At 31.5% G+C, this 17266-nt stretch overlaps 2 protein-coding genes across 2 annotated transcripts; one reads left to right on the top strand and one right to left on the bottom strand.

Moving 5' to 3' along the window:
• Positions 1-226: 226 nt before the first annotated feature.
• LOC114166323 (ATP-dependent DNA helicase 2 subunit KU80-like) lies at positions 227-14722 on the bottom strand. The gene is given in 13 exon segments (XM_028051036.1): positions 227-390; positions 492-622; positions 744-1058; positions 1161-1328; positions 2027-2233; positions 2339-2534; positions 2644-2924; positions 3274-3620; positions 3623-3676; positions 4091-4222; positions 5577-5628; positions 5788-5880; positions 14708-14722. Coding segments are annotated over 13 exon segments (2052 nt in total). The 3' UTR covers positions 227-329.
• Positions 13291-16741, top strand: LOC114166324. The gene is made up of 7 exons (XM_028051037.1): positions 13291-13561; positions 13671-13727; positions 13916-14041; positions 14771-14840; positions 15352-15444; positions 15566-15679; positions 16422-16741. Exons 1-7 carry the CDS (start codon positions 13410-13412, stop codon positions 16473-16475), a joined length of 666 nt encoding a protein of 221 aa, XP_027906838.1. The 5' UTR covers positions 13291-13409; the 3' UTR covers positions 16476-16741.
• Positions 16742-17266: the final 525 nt, after the last annotated feature.

Consider the following 17266-nt stretch of genomic DNA (forward strand, 5'->3'; position numbering starts at 1 on the left):
ACATCAAGTGTAGTCAAATTAAAAAAATAATAATTTTAATTATATAATATTGTTATTTTTTTGCTACTAAATTTAAAAAACAATAAATTTTATTTTTTAGCAAAAGTTTCTTGTGTTAATCATGATGCTTGATGAACTCAAGCTTACCAAATTCTGATTTCTCACAAATCAAATCAAAGTCAGAATCTCAGGTAAGTACAAATAATATTTACTAGGTATTCCTACATACTGTTTTTTCAAAAATCAGATGTTTATACACATATCTGATCATCACTGAGACAAAAGAAAATGCAGATTTCTATTTCATTTCAGTTCATGAAGTGAAGGTTTCATTCAACTATTGGTTCAGGTTTAACAAAGAAACTCCTGGCTTCCTCATCAGTAACATCACTGTAAAGAAACCAAATAACAAATTATGATCCAATGAAGAAAAAAAATATACTTGTATGGATTGAACCATCATGAGAAAGGTGATAAGATAATACAAGAACCTGTCTACAGCTTCTGTTGTGGAGATCAAGGTGAGATCCTTAGAAGCAATATACTGACAGAAACTGTGAAGACTTTTCTCTTGACAGAAATAACATATATGTTTAAGGAAACCATTGAACTGTTTTGATTTCTTCACAAACGAAAAATTGTTAGTTCAACAAGTTAAAAATTCAAGGAGTGATCACAAATAAAGGGTTGAATAGTGAAAATCCTAGCCATCGTTTACTTGCATGAATAAGGTAGATGATTACCTGCTCAAGGATGCAACTCTTGCGAAGCAGAAGTAGATATTCCAATGCTTTAGGATAGTTATCACCTTTGTGGGGATCCTCCACCAGGTCAAAGATTTTACTTTTCATTTCATTGATTGCTTTCACAACCCAATCTGAACTATCTTTATCGAAAATCAAGGCTACAAAATCTTGGGCTGGAGTCAGATCCTCTATTTTCTCAACTTTAACAGATGCATTTTCAATGAGATTGGCAGGTTCAGCAGAAATGTTTTCTTTAACCTCTTCATCATTTGAAGAAGATCTCTTTCCTCCCAATAAACGCCTACACTTTTTCTGCAGCAAGACATTTGAAAGTAGATCATAATTGACATGGTTATTCAAAAGATCACAATTGATGTTCAAAGAATAAGAGCGAAGAACTCATTCTTATCTTACCATTGGATTTCCCTTAAGGTCAAAAGACCTGCAGAATGAGTTTATTACAGATTTGTTCTGTAGAAGCAGGTGAGTATCAAGCTCTGTAATTTTCTTGAGTGTGTCATCAACAGAAGGTACTGCCACATCTGGATTCTTTGATTTCAGCTCCAGGTAACGATAGAAGCGCTGAAAGGTTGAAGAAACATAATAGATTACCCTTTAAAGGGACGAGAGGGGATAGTTTATTAGATTAGAGATCAATGCAAAATTTTCCGGTGGGTGAATATGCTGATCAACTTTAAAAATAGGATTAAATATGTTTTTAGTCCCTAAATTTTGACGTAAAATTGGAATTCGTGTTTTATGTTAATACTTGTGTTGTTTACACCGTTTCACACAAGTTCCCTATTCAATGTTAACTAGAAACGCATTTGACACATAAAGAAAGTTTAACGTAATTGAGTTAAAATAATTATATCTATTTTTTTTAATTTTGAAGATCAAAATGTATCAAAGTTTCGGACTAGATGAATTTCAATTTTGTGTCAAAGTTCACTGACTAAAAAAATATTTAACCCTTAAAAGTATAAAAGATAACAAATATTAAGCATATTTCTTCATGTCTTAAAGCATCCAGCACTAACTCTAGCCAATAAGAAATGCCAAATGAAGATTCAGCTGAAAAAATAAAGATGGAACTATGAGTGAATAAAGGAAAAAATTGTTAACAAGTGGATTAAGCCTAACTCAACTCCACAAAACTCGTTAGTATGATAAGGTTTGCATCTATATTCTAAATTGACTTTATCTCTAGTCGATATGGACTTCCAACAGGAAGAAATGAGAATATAAACCAAAAGTATATGAATGGATAGAATACGTACCTCTGACACTGGATTTGGTGTAAAGTCAGGTAGCAAAACTTCCTGTTGCCCATGTGGTGCAAGATCAAGCTTTTTTATTAAGTTAGCTGCAGCTTTTAGCTGTTTTCCATTTGGCTGTCTTGAAGCTGGGAAATTAGAGAAAGAAGGGAATTGAAACTCTCGCACATCCTCAGCAAAAGGAAGTACATTGAAGTAAAATGAATCAGGCTGCACAGCATAATCAGAGAAGCAAGAAATAAACAAATATGAAGAGGAAAAACTGAAGTGAGAACAGATAAAATTATAAAAATACAACAGACACAAAAAGCTTACAATATGTTCTTTCTCTGACAAATTGGGTGTCAAGACCCCAATGGTAACTTTCTTTAGTCCCTTTGTCCACACACAGCGTAATATTGCCACCTTATCCATTTCCTTCATGGCTCGTGCAAGTGCAGAAACTGCAACCATGGCTCTTGTATTTCCACGTTCAGGTAGGAACACATATGCATCTTTCATGTAATGGTGTCTATGGTGCAATTTTCATATTCAGACATGAATATATGAGATAAGGAGTCAAGAAATCTCCATTATAAGTTCAAATCAGATATATTCTTCTGAAGCATGTACAATCTTACCTATATACATTAGAAGAATCAGTAAAACCAAAAAGCTTCACACCCTTTTCTGGTTTGAATTTAACAGCATCCCATTCGGCAGAGGATATGGGAACTATTTGAGGTCCATAGCCTTTGATTCTTTGATCAGGAGGGACAACTCTGTCAGGATCTTCAGAACTCTTGTACCCATAATCTATTTTGACTTCATGTGTAACACGTTTATAATTTGGAGGAGCCTTATCTGAATATCTCTTCACAATAGGAGATTTCTCTCGTCCTGATTTCTTGTATACCCATACCTGATTAACATTAACATTTTCAAGTAAGGAAAATACCTTTTACTAAGAAATGAAAATGCTCCTTTCAAAAGACAAATTGGATAAAAAATAGCCCACTTGCATGGAGCACCAACTTGCCAGATGAAGAAGAAAAAAACTGAAGACACAGTAAACAAGCAATCTGCAACTTTAAATTCTGTTCACAAATTCTGATATACATTGCTCCAAAAAAAAGTTATCTTTTTTATTCTAACATCAAATTAAAAGAAATATGATGTTAAATAGTAACTTGCACTTGATGGGTTCGTTCTAAGGTACATACATCGATCATGGTCTGGAAATTAAGTTCAGGTATATACACCGATCTCACCTTAATGCTGAGATTTGGAGTGAATTCAAGATCCCCTCTGAAAACTGTAACCAGATTTATATTTCTTGTTCTAAGAGCACCAAATAAAGAAACTGGATTCTCCACATACAACAATCTTGTTGATGTTTCCTTTGAAAAGATATTTAACAAGCGATCATTCTCCTCCATTACTCCCTTGTTTGCCTTTTGACTAAGCTTTCCTCTAAAAACAATACTTTCCATTTTCATACCACGTGCAGTCAGTTTTTTGGCAATGGTGGTAACTTGCTTCTCCTTTGTTCCTTCTAAAGCTTCTTTAATTGGACATTGTGCATTAGTAATAAGACAGAGACGTTTGTCTCTCTTTTTGTTCGTCCAAATTTTCTTATCAACATATCCATGCCAACAATGATAGCATCAAGAACTAACATCAAAGTCAAGGTACGTGTGGAAAAGAGTGATGAAGTAAAATCTATGGCCGTAGGAAAGGATCAACTTTCTCTTGGAAATTTAAACATTCAATCTTAACAGCTTTTGCTACTCATTGCATCACTTGATTTTAGTTGCACAAACCTAATGCTTTTCAAGATAAACTTGTAATACCATTCATGCAAACAAATACTCATTAAGAAAGCAAGTAAATTGTACAATATAATGTAATCTGAAATACGATATCTCTGAGCTATTATCTGTTTTGGAGATTGAAACTTCTATCATGGTTTTGTCGTACTATTAGAAATACCATATTACCAAAACGATATGGTAATATTTTGACATGTTAAAAAAAAGTTAAAAAGTATAATTTAGCAGAACATAAAGCCAATGAATTTATGGATACAATCACCATCAGTTGTTCCTCGAGGCAGCTTTTGTAAAGCTTTAACAAAATCTCCATCCACAACTTTTGTGTTTCTCAAAATCACAACATGTTTATAGCCACCCACTTCCCTAGTAAGTGTATTATCGGTGTCTGAGAAAATGTCAGAATAAACACAGATGAGAGAAGCCCTTAATCAAATCAAATGACATAAAAGAAAACAAATAACAAAGTAGAAGGGATTTTTGGAGTGTCTCGTTGTAGCATGAAATGTAACATCTCAAACTCATAATACAATATTTTCCAATACAATACTTAAAATCATAGTAGTATTGTAAGATAATTTAAATATTTTACAATTTTGAAAATTCCTAATATATTACACATATAAACAAATATTTAATTAATAAAATAAAATATTTTAATTAAAATTTAATCTTTTAAAAAATAACTTTTTTAATATATATATATATATATATATAACAATATATAAAGAGATATCCTATGTGTCCACATTTTATTTTTCTAATTTTAACCTTAATTATTATTTTAATAATTCATTATTTTATAAATAATTTATTTTTAATTATTTTTTTAAAACCTTCTTCTATTTCTAATCCTTATTTTGAAAACTATCTCTTCGATCAATCATGACAATTCAAAAAATACAGAAAATTTCACCGGTATATAGAATCCAGATACTTGATTGAGCTTTCCTTTTATATAATATTCTTCTAATATGCCTTCAAGTATGCTAATCTTTCCATATTAAATATAATTTCTTTTAAAAAAATTAAAAATAGTGACATGTACAAACACGGAAGCGTTAACTTAATCAATTGAAAATATCAAATTGAATTATTTAAAAAAAAATTAAAATACAAACTAATTCATGACCAAAAATATAATTAAATCTTTTAATTAAGAAATCTTAAAAAATAATTATGTTAGTATTTATACTTTTTAATTTACTAAAATATAATTAAATTAATAATCATGAAATATCTGTAAAAAAAGTGTTAAACTTAGTGTAGTTTACAGGGAAAAGTTTATTTAGAAAGGGAATGAAAACAACAAAAATAAAAGAAAAATATTTAATTAATAATTTGATTTTTATATTTAGTTTCTTTTATTCCTTTTAGTTTCTATATTTATTTTTGAGTAGATTGAGTCCTATTTTTTAATAGAAAAAAAAATAATTGAATTCTTATTCTCCCAAAAAAAAATATCAATGTGACCATGTCTATTAAATTAGTGTTAATTCTATTTGACAAATCAGACACTTTCCAAACATCATTAATTTCCAAACGTAACTAAGATCAATTTAAGAGAAATAACCACGTTAACTCTATCTAAAAATATTTTAAAAAATGACAAGATTGATCCGAATTTTCAGTGCAAGCATACTCGGCAATCACATGACAATAAAATCAGCAATGCACGTAAAACACTAAATCAACACGATTCATTGTATTTGTATAGCAAAGATTAAAGAGAGCGAGAGTACCCTTAGTTCCAAATAACACTATTCCCACTTGATCATCTTTTCTAAATATCATCTGCAAATAAGCACAAAATCAGAACCAAATAACCTAGATTTTTTGCTAGATGTTAAGAAACAACATTGAAAAACATCTAAACCAAACACACAAGACTGAAATAACAAGAACATCACAAATGAAACTGTGAATAAGAAAGAGGGTGAGAATGATTAATACCTTCTTTTGTACAAGCAAGGAGCAGACTTTTTCAATTTCAGGAAGAACAGAATGCATGGATGGGCCAACGTCAAGCAGCAAAACCAAAGCTTCCTTTTTTTAGTATCATCGTCATCGAAGCAATACAAAGCAAATATAATGAATTTATACATTCAGATTAAGTAATGAAACTTAGAATAACAAAGGGAAAGACAAAAACATTCTAAATGGGATTTCCCTGGAAAATGAGTGATGTTGAAGTAAAACCACAAACCCAGAGAAGTGGAGAAAAAGGGTATGGAGAAATGAAGTAAAAAATGGAACCTTGTTTCGCCCATGGATGCAAAAGGAAAGAGCGGGAGATTGAGCTTGCAGAAGGAGGAAAGTTCTATGAATGCGACTTTGTGAATTCCCTCTTAGAAAGAGAAATTCCTCAACTGAATTTTTCTTATGAAAGTTGTTTTTGTAATAATTATTCCAAAATAAAACAATCTTTAATTAAGGATCTAAGTTAAAAAAAAAATTGTAGTGTTTTCATATTAAAAAGGTATTAAGGTGTAGATTTATTGAATTTATGATTTTTTTCTTGATTCAAGGAAATATATTAAAAATGTTACATCAGCTTAATTCACAGTATTTTATATATATATATATATATATATATATATATATATATAATCATCACCTAAATTAGTTTAATGATAATAAGGTTAAATTAGATTTAAATCTATGTAAATAAATCTCAAACAGAAAGTTCGGGTAAAGGGTGATGATAATAAACAATGCAAATGAACTAAAATAATCTTTTGATACTTGGATAACAATAATATGCAACACCTCGTTAGAAACAATAATACGATATGTCTTCTAATATAATTTTTTTCTGGTTTTATTTTTCTCGTTGCATGGCAATTTGAAACATCATTTACAAAAGTGGTGCAATTTTGCGGAAAATTTCAGCGGAGGTAAGTCATAGGATATTTGGACAACTTTGTCTCATAGAAGTTGCATGGAAGTGATACGATTTTAGTTAAGTAGAGTTGAAATAGTATCATATTATAATGATTTCAGTAGATTTGAGTGAAGTCGTGAGAGTCAAAGACGACTTTACTTAAGTTAAATTTGGTTAATAAGCAGAGTCGTGCCATTATAGTACGATATGAGTTTGAACTAAATTTTAAGGTTTTTAGTTGTTTTTAATATGTTATTGGATAGTCGAAGTTAGGTAATGGAAATATCTTGAATTTTGGTTATCATATATTTGGACAAGGCACATGGCAAATTGTTGTTCATTTTTTCTTATTAGAGCATAAATATCCTCCAGATATTAGTGATCAGCTCGTAACATGTATTCAATCTTCGTCCCTTGTTCCACGAACCATTTTTTGGTTCTTTAAAAAAAATTAACAAGAGCACAAATTGGCAATGATTTTGCTCCCTTCAAAATGGAGTTCATACATTTGACTAAATTTGTTATCATGTGGTTGTATATTTTCCCCCATCATAAGCCTGAGTCCACTTTTTCAATAGTAGTTGATTTATCCAAGAAGTTTCTTGTTGAAATTTGGCTCTCATAGCAGATATCTTTGCTTGAAGTCTAGGTTGTTTCATTTCATAACCTATGACATTTTCATCATTAGAATTAGGTAATAAAAAATAGTGTTTATTGTATTTAAAAATTGCAATATAACTAATATACATACCCATGTTTAGTGGTTGTGTCTTCACTTCCGCATTTTTGAACAGATTGTTGAAATTAAAGGCAACATGGCGAATGCAATAAACATATGTGAGTCCATTTCCTTCCCAACTAAATTCCGGAGATTGTAGTGCTGAGAGTATAGTTGTGCCTCTATCAGTGATCAAGCATAGATTTAGTTGTGGTGTCACATATTCTCGCAACAGTTGGAATAACCAAATCATGGCTTCCTTTGTTTCTCCTTCCACAATAGCAAATGCTAATGGAAAGATGTTGTGGTTGCCATCTTGACCAATTGTTGTTAACAATGTACCATTGTATCTTCTAGTCAAAAAAGTGCCATCAACTTGCATTATTAGCTTGCAATACTTGAATCCCTCAATACAAGGTTTGAAGGACCAAGAAACCCTTTGTAAGATGTATATTGACATGTCTTGTACATCACCAACAATATAAGGATGAGTCACATATTTCACAATTGTGCCTGGATTGCTATTTTGCATAGCTTTGAACCTCCGAGGAAGATGATTATATGATTCTTCCCAGTCACTGAATTCCATGGCAAGTGCCTTTTGCTTCGCATGCCAGGCTCTTTTATATGACACAGTATATTCAATGTGATTTTTTATTTCAGCAATCAAAGTAGCAATTTGGGCAAAGTTCAAATTAATGTGATCGTTAGAAATATATGTTGACAAACATGTATGTGTTGCCTCTATTTTTTTTTTATTTCCCATTGTCTCTATATTTTGCTGAAAGAAGCTTGGATTCTAAATCGGTAATCAATTCCATAACTCGTGCAACGCACAACATATCTGTCTAGTTTAGATTCAACCACCACAAACTTAAAGCCTTGATCAATATGGAATTGTTTTATAGCATTAAGGGTTGACTCTTTTGTACTAAAACATGTTCCCTTTGAATGTTGGAGTTGAATATTTTGAGCAGCCTTACTAAATGACACCCCCTGTTGGGTATATGATGTGGGGACCAAGTCTTCCTCTTCGTCAAATTCGACATTGGAATCATTTGAACTAGGATCATTCAATATGTCTCTTATTATTGGTTCAATTTTAAAAGTAATTGAAGGGTCACCTACGTTTCAATCATCCATTTGTCATAATAAAAGTAAACATTGAGATAATACATGCAATACATGGTCAATCAATGTTAGATAACGAAATGGATGGAGAAATGGTTTATAAGACTTGTGTTTCAATTGCTATTCGAAACGGTAGAAGAATATGGTTCAACACTAGTATTTTTTGTTCCCACACTAATAAGAATATGGTTCAATAACATTGAGTTGGTAATGACATAGTCTGGTAGATATATGATACTATGGTCTGCTTTAAGAGTGGTCAAGTTTGAAAACTTTGTATTAATGGTGCAACTACATAACAACCATTTCTCATTGTTGAAAATTCAAATGTTTTGAAGTTGTATTATATAACGTCAATGTTTTTCATTAATAAACTGAAGTTGTTTAAAATTGAAACAACTTTGTAGTTGACGGAAGGTGAAGTCTTGGCATGTTAGGACGGATTCATCATCAAGAAAGTCTTTGCAAATTGGGACAACTTCTTCATGAAGTGGGGAATCTACCCATTATGACACGACTTATGCTTTTGTAAGTAAGACAAAATGACGCTGGACACTTGTGATGAACATCTGAAGTTTTGGGGTTCACCTCCGCAACACATAATCATATTGAGTGTCTTGTTGATCGTGTATTGCTACAAAAAAACGTGTATCACAACGGAAAATAAAGTGTGTTGCAATGCCAGAGATTCTTTCCATATACTAGGCTTTGCACACACATGATTAGTAACAATGGGTGACTAGTGGGTGAACTATTCATGCAAGTATCAATGCAGGCTGTGAATTATATTTAAAAAGGCACGTCAACACAATGATTGGTGCTCATAGACCACTTGTTTTGAGAATGCTCATAGACCACTTGTTTTGAGAGTGTTCAAGTCACATAACGCATTGTGATTCCCTCTTGGTTATAACTACCTCTTCTAAGGTAAAGCTTTCATAGTTTGTTACCTCTGGGTTATTAGTATTTAATAGTTTGTTACATTACATTTAGATATTAATATTTTAGTTTAATTAGTCGGATAATACTCATTTTCATTCAGATGTATCAGTTTGGTACCCGGTTTTAAAAAGGTAGCAATTGAGTCACAACTTTTGAAAAAATGTCTCAATTAGGTTCTTTTCAGAAAAAATTATTAATGTCGTTAACTTTATTCATGACTTTTACCACTAAATTTTAATATAAATATCAATACTTAATTTTGCAAGTCATTTTAAATATCAATATTGTTAGTGACATTAATAATTTTTTTAAAAGGACCTAATTGAGACATTTTTTCAAAATTTGAAACTCAATTGACACATTTTTAAAAGCATGTATCAAATTGACACATCCGAATGAAAGTGGGTATCATCCGGCTAATTAAACCTAATATTTTATACATGTTAGAATAAAAAAATATATTTTTTGTAATAATATGTGTATGCATCAATTGTTGGAGCGTACATCCATTAATATGTAATACTTTTAAAGTTGAATGGTATTGATCCACAAGTGGGTGACATTTAAAATAAAGTTTGATTTAACACTTTACATTATAGATGCATAACTGTAAATAGTATTGATTATATGTAGGTCTTCATAAAAGCGATGACTCATAATGTTAGATTCTCTTGTGATAAGTTTGTATTACAATTGCAAGAGAGATATGTTACTAATGCAGATTGAAAGGTCATGATAGACTATTATGTCCAAGAAAACACTATATTTGGACAACGAACCATGTTATCTGAATTGATCCACGAGTGAAGACAATGATGGATGTTGCTGGATTTGGGCAGTTATTGCCATTTTGTAACATGAACATCAATTGTCACTTAATAACTACATTAAAGGAGAGGTGAAGGACATAGACGCATACATTTCATCTTTCGCACAAAGAGACCACAATTACATTAGAAGATGTTGTCGTTCAGTTGGGTCTTCCTATTAATGGTGAACCTATTATTGGTGAAACATCACTTGAAGACTTGATACCACGAGTGGGAAAACTACTAGGGTTCATACCCCCCAGATTCTCTTAAAGGAAACTTAATAAAAATTTCTTGACTAAACAACATGTTCTAGGAACTACCACATGATGCAACCGAGATAATGTTGTTGCTCAACATGCAAGGGCTCATATTTTTTGCAATAATTGGAAATCTATTGATACTTGATACATCAGGTGCTAGAATCTATATGATGTATCTACTACTATTGGGTGATCTACACTCAGTTCGTAATTATAGTTAGGGATCAACTGTCTTGGCGTCTTTGTATTATGCCTTAGGTCATATATTAACTAGGAAAACATTGGTGGTTGCATGCTTCTACTACAATGTTGGGCATGAGAACAAATTACATGTATTGCTTCTATTGAGCCATTAACTCCCAAACAAATTGTTGCAGGTGATGGTTTCCCACTTGAAAAAAGGCACATTTCTATTCCTTAATCATGCAACGAATAATTTATACATTTTTCTTCCAATTACACGCAAGTTTTTGTTTTACAAAGGTGATATTGTGCTCCAAATCAAAGGCATTATGCCCTTACCAAGATCGTTCCCTTAGTAAGGAAAATCTTGGACTAACTGAACACTAAACAGGTGAACTGTGATTCTTGTACAAAGTTTGTATGTATGGTTAACAAACAATTTCCACCGCTATTGACATGTACTCTTTATAGTTCTTATGGACTCCATACTCCAAGGATGACGTCGTTGTACTGATTGATATTGAGGTTTCTCCAGTTTGTCGAGTAGTAGTCCCTTTTATTTGTTTTGCCACTATGGAATTTCATCAGGTTGATCGGTTCATGTGACAATTTCGATTTTGCCAAAATTTTCCAACTAACCCTTTGAATTTGGATCAGCTTCACATAAAAGATATGAAAGGTAGAACATAAAGAATGTGGAATGATCGTTATTATCGTTTAATTGAAGATATTAATTTCACTGGTAATGGCCATTTACATGACACAACAACATACATGCAGTGGTACATCAACCATGTTATTTGTTACATTTTGCCTCTATAATCATCCTCTGATGACGATGTAAGTCACTTGTCTTTAACAAGTTATTTGAGATTTCTTTTCATGTGAACTATACATTTCCCTTTTATATTACAGTATGACACACCACAAGAGTCTACCCAACCTCCATCAAACACTCCTTATCAATATGTTGGGTCTTCTTCGTACGTTCAACAACCTTAGTACCAGTCACTTGGTCAGACTAGTTTTCAACCACTGTCTTTTCCACTATACTTGGATGTGTCACAACCAATGTTTTCAAATGCTCCATTGTAGCAAGTTCTATACACATACAACATGTTTCCTCAACAAGCAGATACTTTCTCTAGTCCTTCACAAAATGTATTTGCAACTTCTTCGTCAACACCTCTGTCAGCAGATACTTTCTCTGGTCCTTCACAAAATGTATTTGCAACTTCTTCGTCAACACCTCTGTCAGCATATCCCACATCCTTTTAGTAATATTATCGGCCTACAATGTCGCCACAAATGTCGGAAGATGTCAACCAAACACAACAAGATGAAGACATTGATGACAATAATCTAGTTCAGACCCCTCAAATAAGACCTAGACGACATCGATGAAGATCTCTTTGTGGCACGTGCTCTCATAGATAACTTTCACGCCCTATTGAGATGAACAAAATCATCATGAACATTTTTAAATACTTATATGCTTTATTATTTAACAAATTAATATCACTAAAAAATTATTACTTTTACTCAGCCTACAAATCCCTTAACGTGCATTAATCACTAAAAAAATGCATTAACCGAAGTCGTTCAAATATAATACGACTTCTTCATTACGAATCTAATGCTGAAGTTGTCCAAATATGACACAACTTTTTCATTACGAATCTAATACTGAAGTCGTGTCATATTGAAACGACTTGCTTAGACAGATGATTAACTCAATTAAAGTCGTATCTACTTAGCACAACTTCACATCAACAAGAAAGTCTTACCATTTTGGCACGACTTCAAATCATTTTAACACAAGTCGTCTTATATTGACGCAATTTCTTCATTGTGAAATTGTACCATTATCCCATGACTTCTCGTTTGTTGAAATATTTAAAATTTCCGTACTACTTTAGTAATTACAAAAGTAAATTGCATTAGGAAAAAACCGATTTTTTCTTCTGCTTCTTTTATTAATCTTGATTTTCATTTGTGTACCTTAAAACCAATTAATTAGTCTTTACAATTAAGAAATGTATACTTTAATTTTTTATGTTTTTGATCAGAGTAAAAAACTATCATGTAAAAGAAAAAATGACAGCTACATTAAAAAATTATTAGTTTATAAAAGTTATTAATAACGATGATTTATTTTATTTATTCATATAATTAACATAATTATAATATTAATTTTCAATTTTAATAAAAAATATTGATTCGTTTCAAAAAATTTAATAAAAAATATTAAATTATATCAACTTTTAAAAAATTAAGATGAAATTAATTAAACAAAGTATTCATAAATATAGATTTAAGTATAAAATAAAATTAAAACTATACATTTTAAAAAATTAATCTGAATTCATCAATTTAAATCAAGTCTAAAAAAAAGTCGAAGAATCAAAAGCCTCTTTTTTTCTTGATTAAACATTCAAATATATTTTTTCTTAATATCCAAATCACAAAAAAAAAAAAAAAATTGGTGCTGAGAGGAAGATTCCCACCGTCCACCTTCCCTTATTCATCATATGATTCACATCTTCTCTAATATTTTAAGTGTCACGTTCTTCAATTTCGGATCATAAGTAGTCCCAAGCTCCTTAATTTTTTCAAACCTTGTTCATATTTTCACCTACAAAACAATGGCTTCAGTGACACCTTCAAGCTCCTTCTGTAGCTACTTCAAGGTTTGCACCAAACCCAACAATGGTAGAATCAGAGTTTCCTCTTTTCCTCGCATTCTATTCTGTCAGAAGCACCACGATGATATTCCCACCGACCAAATCAACCGAAGGTTCTTCACACTCTTGCTTTTCTTACTCTTATCTATTGATTGTTCATGACTGTTCATAACCATCTTCTAAAATTTATTCACTTTTTTCTTTTGTTTTGGTATTTTGCAGAGAACTCATATTGAGAAGCAGTGAAATAGCGACCATTGGTGCTATCTTCAACTTCAGGTAACCCACCTCTGTTTTTGAAAAAAAAAAAAGTTTTTTTTTGGTGTAAATTTAATTCAAGATTTGATTTTGTTGATGGGTATTGACACCCATTTGGTTTTTAGTTTTGGTTTTGCTTTGGGTGGAAAATGGGTGGTTGTTAAAGAAGATAATTTGGTCTGGGTTTTGTGTTTTGGTGGTGCATGCAGTGGGAAAAAACCTGATTATCTTGGAGTGCAGAAAAACCCACCAGCATTAGCTCTGTGTCCAGCAACTAAGAACTGTGTATCAACCTCTGAGAATATCAGTGATCGCACACATTATGCTCCTCCTTGGTAAAACCTCCCTTCTTTTCCTCACTTGAATTTTAGTATTAGTTTTATGGGATTATTATATGAATATGTGAATTAAATGCAAGTTTTTAGTTGTGTTTAGATAAACAACTTAAACACCTTAGTTCAGTGTTTATGGATTAAGTGCCCGTAATGTAAGTAATTATGTATAAGTTGGTACTATGATTAAATTATTTTCATCCAATACAGGTTCTGAACTATTTTCACAAGCTATTCTCGAAAAGCTTGTTGAAATAAACTGAAAACAACTCATAGAAACATCGTAAAGTTATCTTCAAAGATACTTGTATTATAAGTCTAATTAGTTTTCAAGCTTATTCAAATATGATGTTTTTCCATTATGTTGTTCTTTGGAGTCTTGATTTTTGGATAAGTGTCAAGTTGTGTCAAATTTGCGTGCTGAGAACAATCTGGTAAGCCGAATTTAGGAGATAAGTACTCGGTTTAGGTATTTTTTGGATTTAGTCCAAAAGATGTTATGAAATATTTGTGAGAATCACGTTGCAATAAACAAAGTGCACTTGGAACAATTTATCACGTTTCAAACTGCGTGAAAGTTGTGCAATCTTTACTTTTCTATTTTTTGACAAAAGAAACTTTTCTGTAGATTGGTCTTTGTATTGAGTATGGTCCCACCAAATTCCAAACTTTGTTATTGGACATAGATGAATCATGATGTCACTCTGTTTAACTGTTTTCTTTCTTCTTCAGGAACTATAATCCTGAAGGCAGGAAAAATCCTGTGAGCAGAGAGGAAGCCATGGAGGAACTGATAGACGTGGTAAGAAAATCTATCTGAACTGAAATCACGAATTATGATTTTTTTCTTCTTTTCCTTCCTTTACTCTATCAACATAGATCATAATTTATAACAATTTATCTATCAATGGAGGGTTAGTAAGTAGTATACTTTGCAGCTAACTATTTCTATTACACTCTCTTTTCTCTTTATTGGTTACAACTTATTGAAAGTTATGAAGTTACAAAAGAAACTCATCAACTAGGAGTGAAACCTGCATAACTTGGACTTTTTCAATAAGATTTCACTAATAACAGAGTTATCAAAAACAGTGTTGAAGATCCTTCTTTAACTAGTGATTTAGTTAAATCAAACTATTTGAGTGGAGATAACGCTCATCTTAATTGTGAGTCTGTTTTGTAGGATCAAATTAGATGTAAACTTTGATTATGATGCTAACCTTTTTCTAATTTGTAACTTATAACTGTGTTGTAATAGTTGGATATTTGCACTTTTTCAATCATGTAAGTTGAAAACCAGTTTATTTTTGCAGATTGAATCGACAACACCGGACAAATTTACCCCAAGGATAGTTGAAAGGGAAGAAGACTATATCCGTGTGGAGTATCAAAGCTCAATCTTGGGGGTATGTGCAACTTACATCTAAGGAAACTCATCATAAACAAAAATAACCATTTTAAATATTTTGGCTGATATCAAGAGCCATCTCTAATTTCCTTCTCCTTTTCTCTGTCTTGTTTTAACAGTTTGTTGATGATGTTGAGTTCTGGTTTCCACCTGATAAGGGTTCTACTGTGGAGTATAGATCTGCATCTCGGATGGGAAACTTTGATTTTGATCTGAATAGGAAAAGAATAAAGGTATGGTTTGTTTCATCCTCCTATCATGTGCTTTCTCTATAGCTACATCAAGAAATTCTTGGTTTGCAGGAAGAAACCTTCCTTTTCCCTCATCATGTCAAATACTTGTTCAAGTTTTTGTATGATTCACTAAATATGTGTTCAGTAAATTAGAGGTGTCAGAGTGAGCCAATTTGACTCAGACGGGTTGGTTCACCACTGATTGAGCTAAAATGAGTCGGTTTTCTTTTTAGTGAGCCAGAAATTTTGTAACTCACATCAACCCACCATGGATTGGCGAGTTAATGGATTGACTCACTTAAGGATGTTTTGCTTTTCCTATTTATTTTATATATTTATTACATCAAAGTGGATTGACTCTTGTCAACCTACATAAATAGTAGTAAATAATTATAATAAAAACCTTATAAAAAATGGTAAAACATAAAGGACGGTTGTTAGCGAGTTACAGGTCGATTCACCCTCAACCTGGTTCAAACATGTTTATCAGATTAAGTGAGTCGAGTTCAGTTTGACTCATTTAAAAAAACTGAATTTTTCAAACCCAAACCTTCTCGACCGTGGTTTGGCTCATGGCTTATGTGTTAGAATTCATTTTGATATCTCTACAAAAAATTCGTCTCTGATCAGAAATAAATTGACATGTTTTTTTTAAAATGGTAGAGATAAAGAACACTTTTGTAATGGATGCAAGTCCTTACCTTAAATATTGTTTTGATGAAAACATGTTGGTTGGTGTCAGGCACTGCGACAAGAGTTGGAGAAGAAAGGATGGGCATCTCAAGACACGATATGATGATAAATTCAGGCAGAAGTGACACATTTCATAGACTTTGTGACCTCGTTTACTTTAGTAATTGAAACAAATCTCACAGAATCATCATTGAAAGTAATTTTTTTCTTTGATGATTGGAACTAACCCCGTATCTTCTTTGAAGTTCTTTAGTTTGGCCACTTGTTTACTCTTTCACTCAGTTCAATCTGAATCATTCTTGTTTCAAGAATTTTTATTTGTTGTGGTGGAAAGTTTGTCTATGCTTTTCTAATTTAAGTTACATCGAAGCCATGTTTTCAAAGACTTTCTAATTTCCTTAATATTTTTAACTAGGGATGAGAACTAATTCTGTCAGTTTGCATAAATTTGTTTTGCATAACTCACTCTATATGGATATAAATGTATTGTCCCATCTTGTAATTTATATTGATTTTTTTTATATTTTATTATTGTGTAGTATCGTTTCATTAATATAATATATTTGTAAGTACAGATTTTATTTTATAGTCTACTTTAACATTTTTTTTTCATAAAATGTCTTTTCTTATTTTCTTATAGTAAATAGCAAAATAATTAATCTTTAAAATTTTTGCAGTAATTGTTGTATTTACTAAATTTTGGCTTTTTATAATATACTCAAATTAGAATTAAAAGATTACAAAGCATTTTGTTAATTTACTTTTGAAATTTATGTGAACTACTTTGCAAATCCGGAATTATACAGGGTGTTCAATATCCATTAACTCACAAATCTTATACAGTCACCTTAATCCAACTTACTTTTGACCTATCAAATGTGAGGCAAATCAATA

Source organism: Vigna unguiculata, chromosome 10 (assembly GCF_004118075.2).
Source record: "Vigna unguiculata cultivar IT97K-499-35 chromosome 10, ASM411807v1, whole genome shotgun sequence".
NCBI lineage: Eukaryota > Viridiplantae > Streptophyta > Magnoliopsida > Fabales > Fabaceae > Vigna > Vigna unguiculata.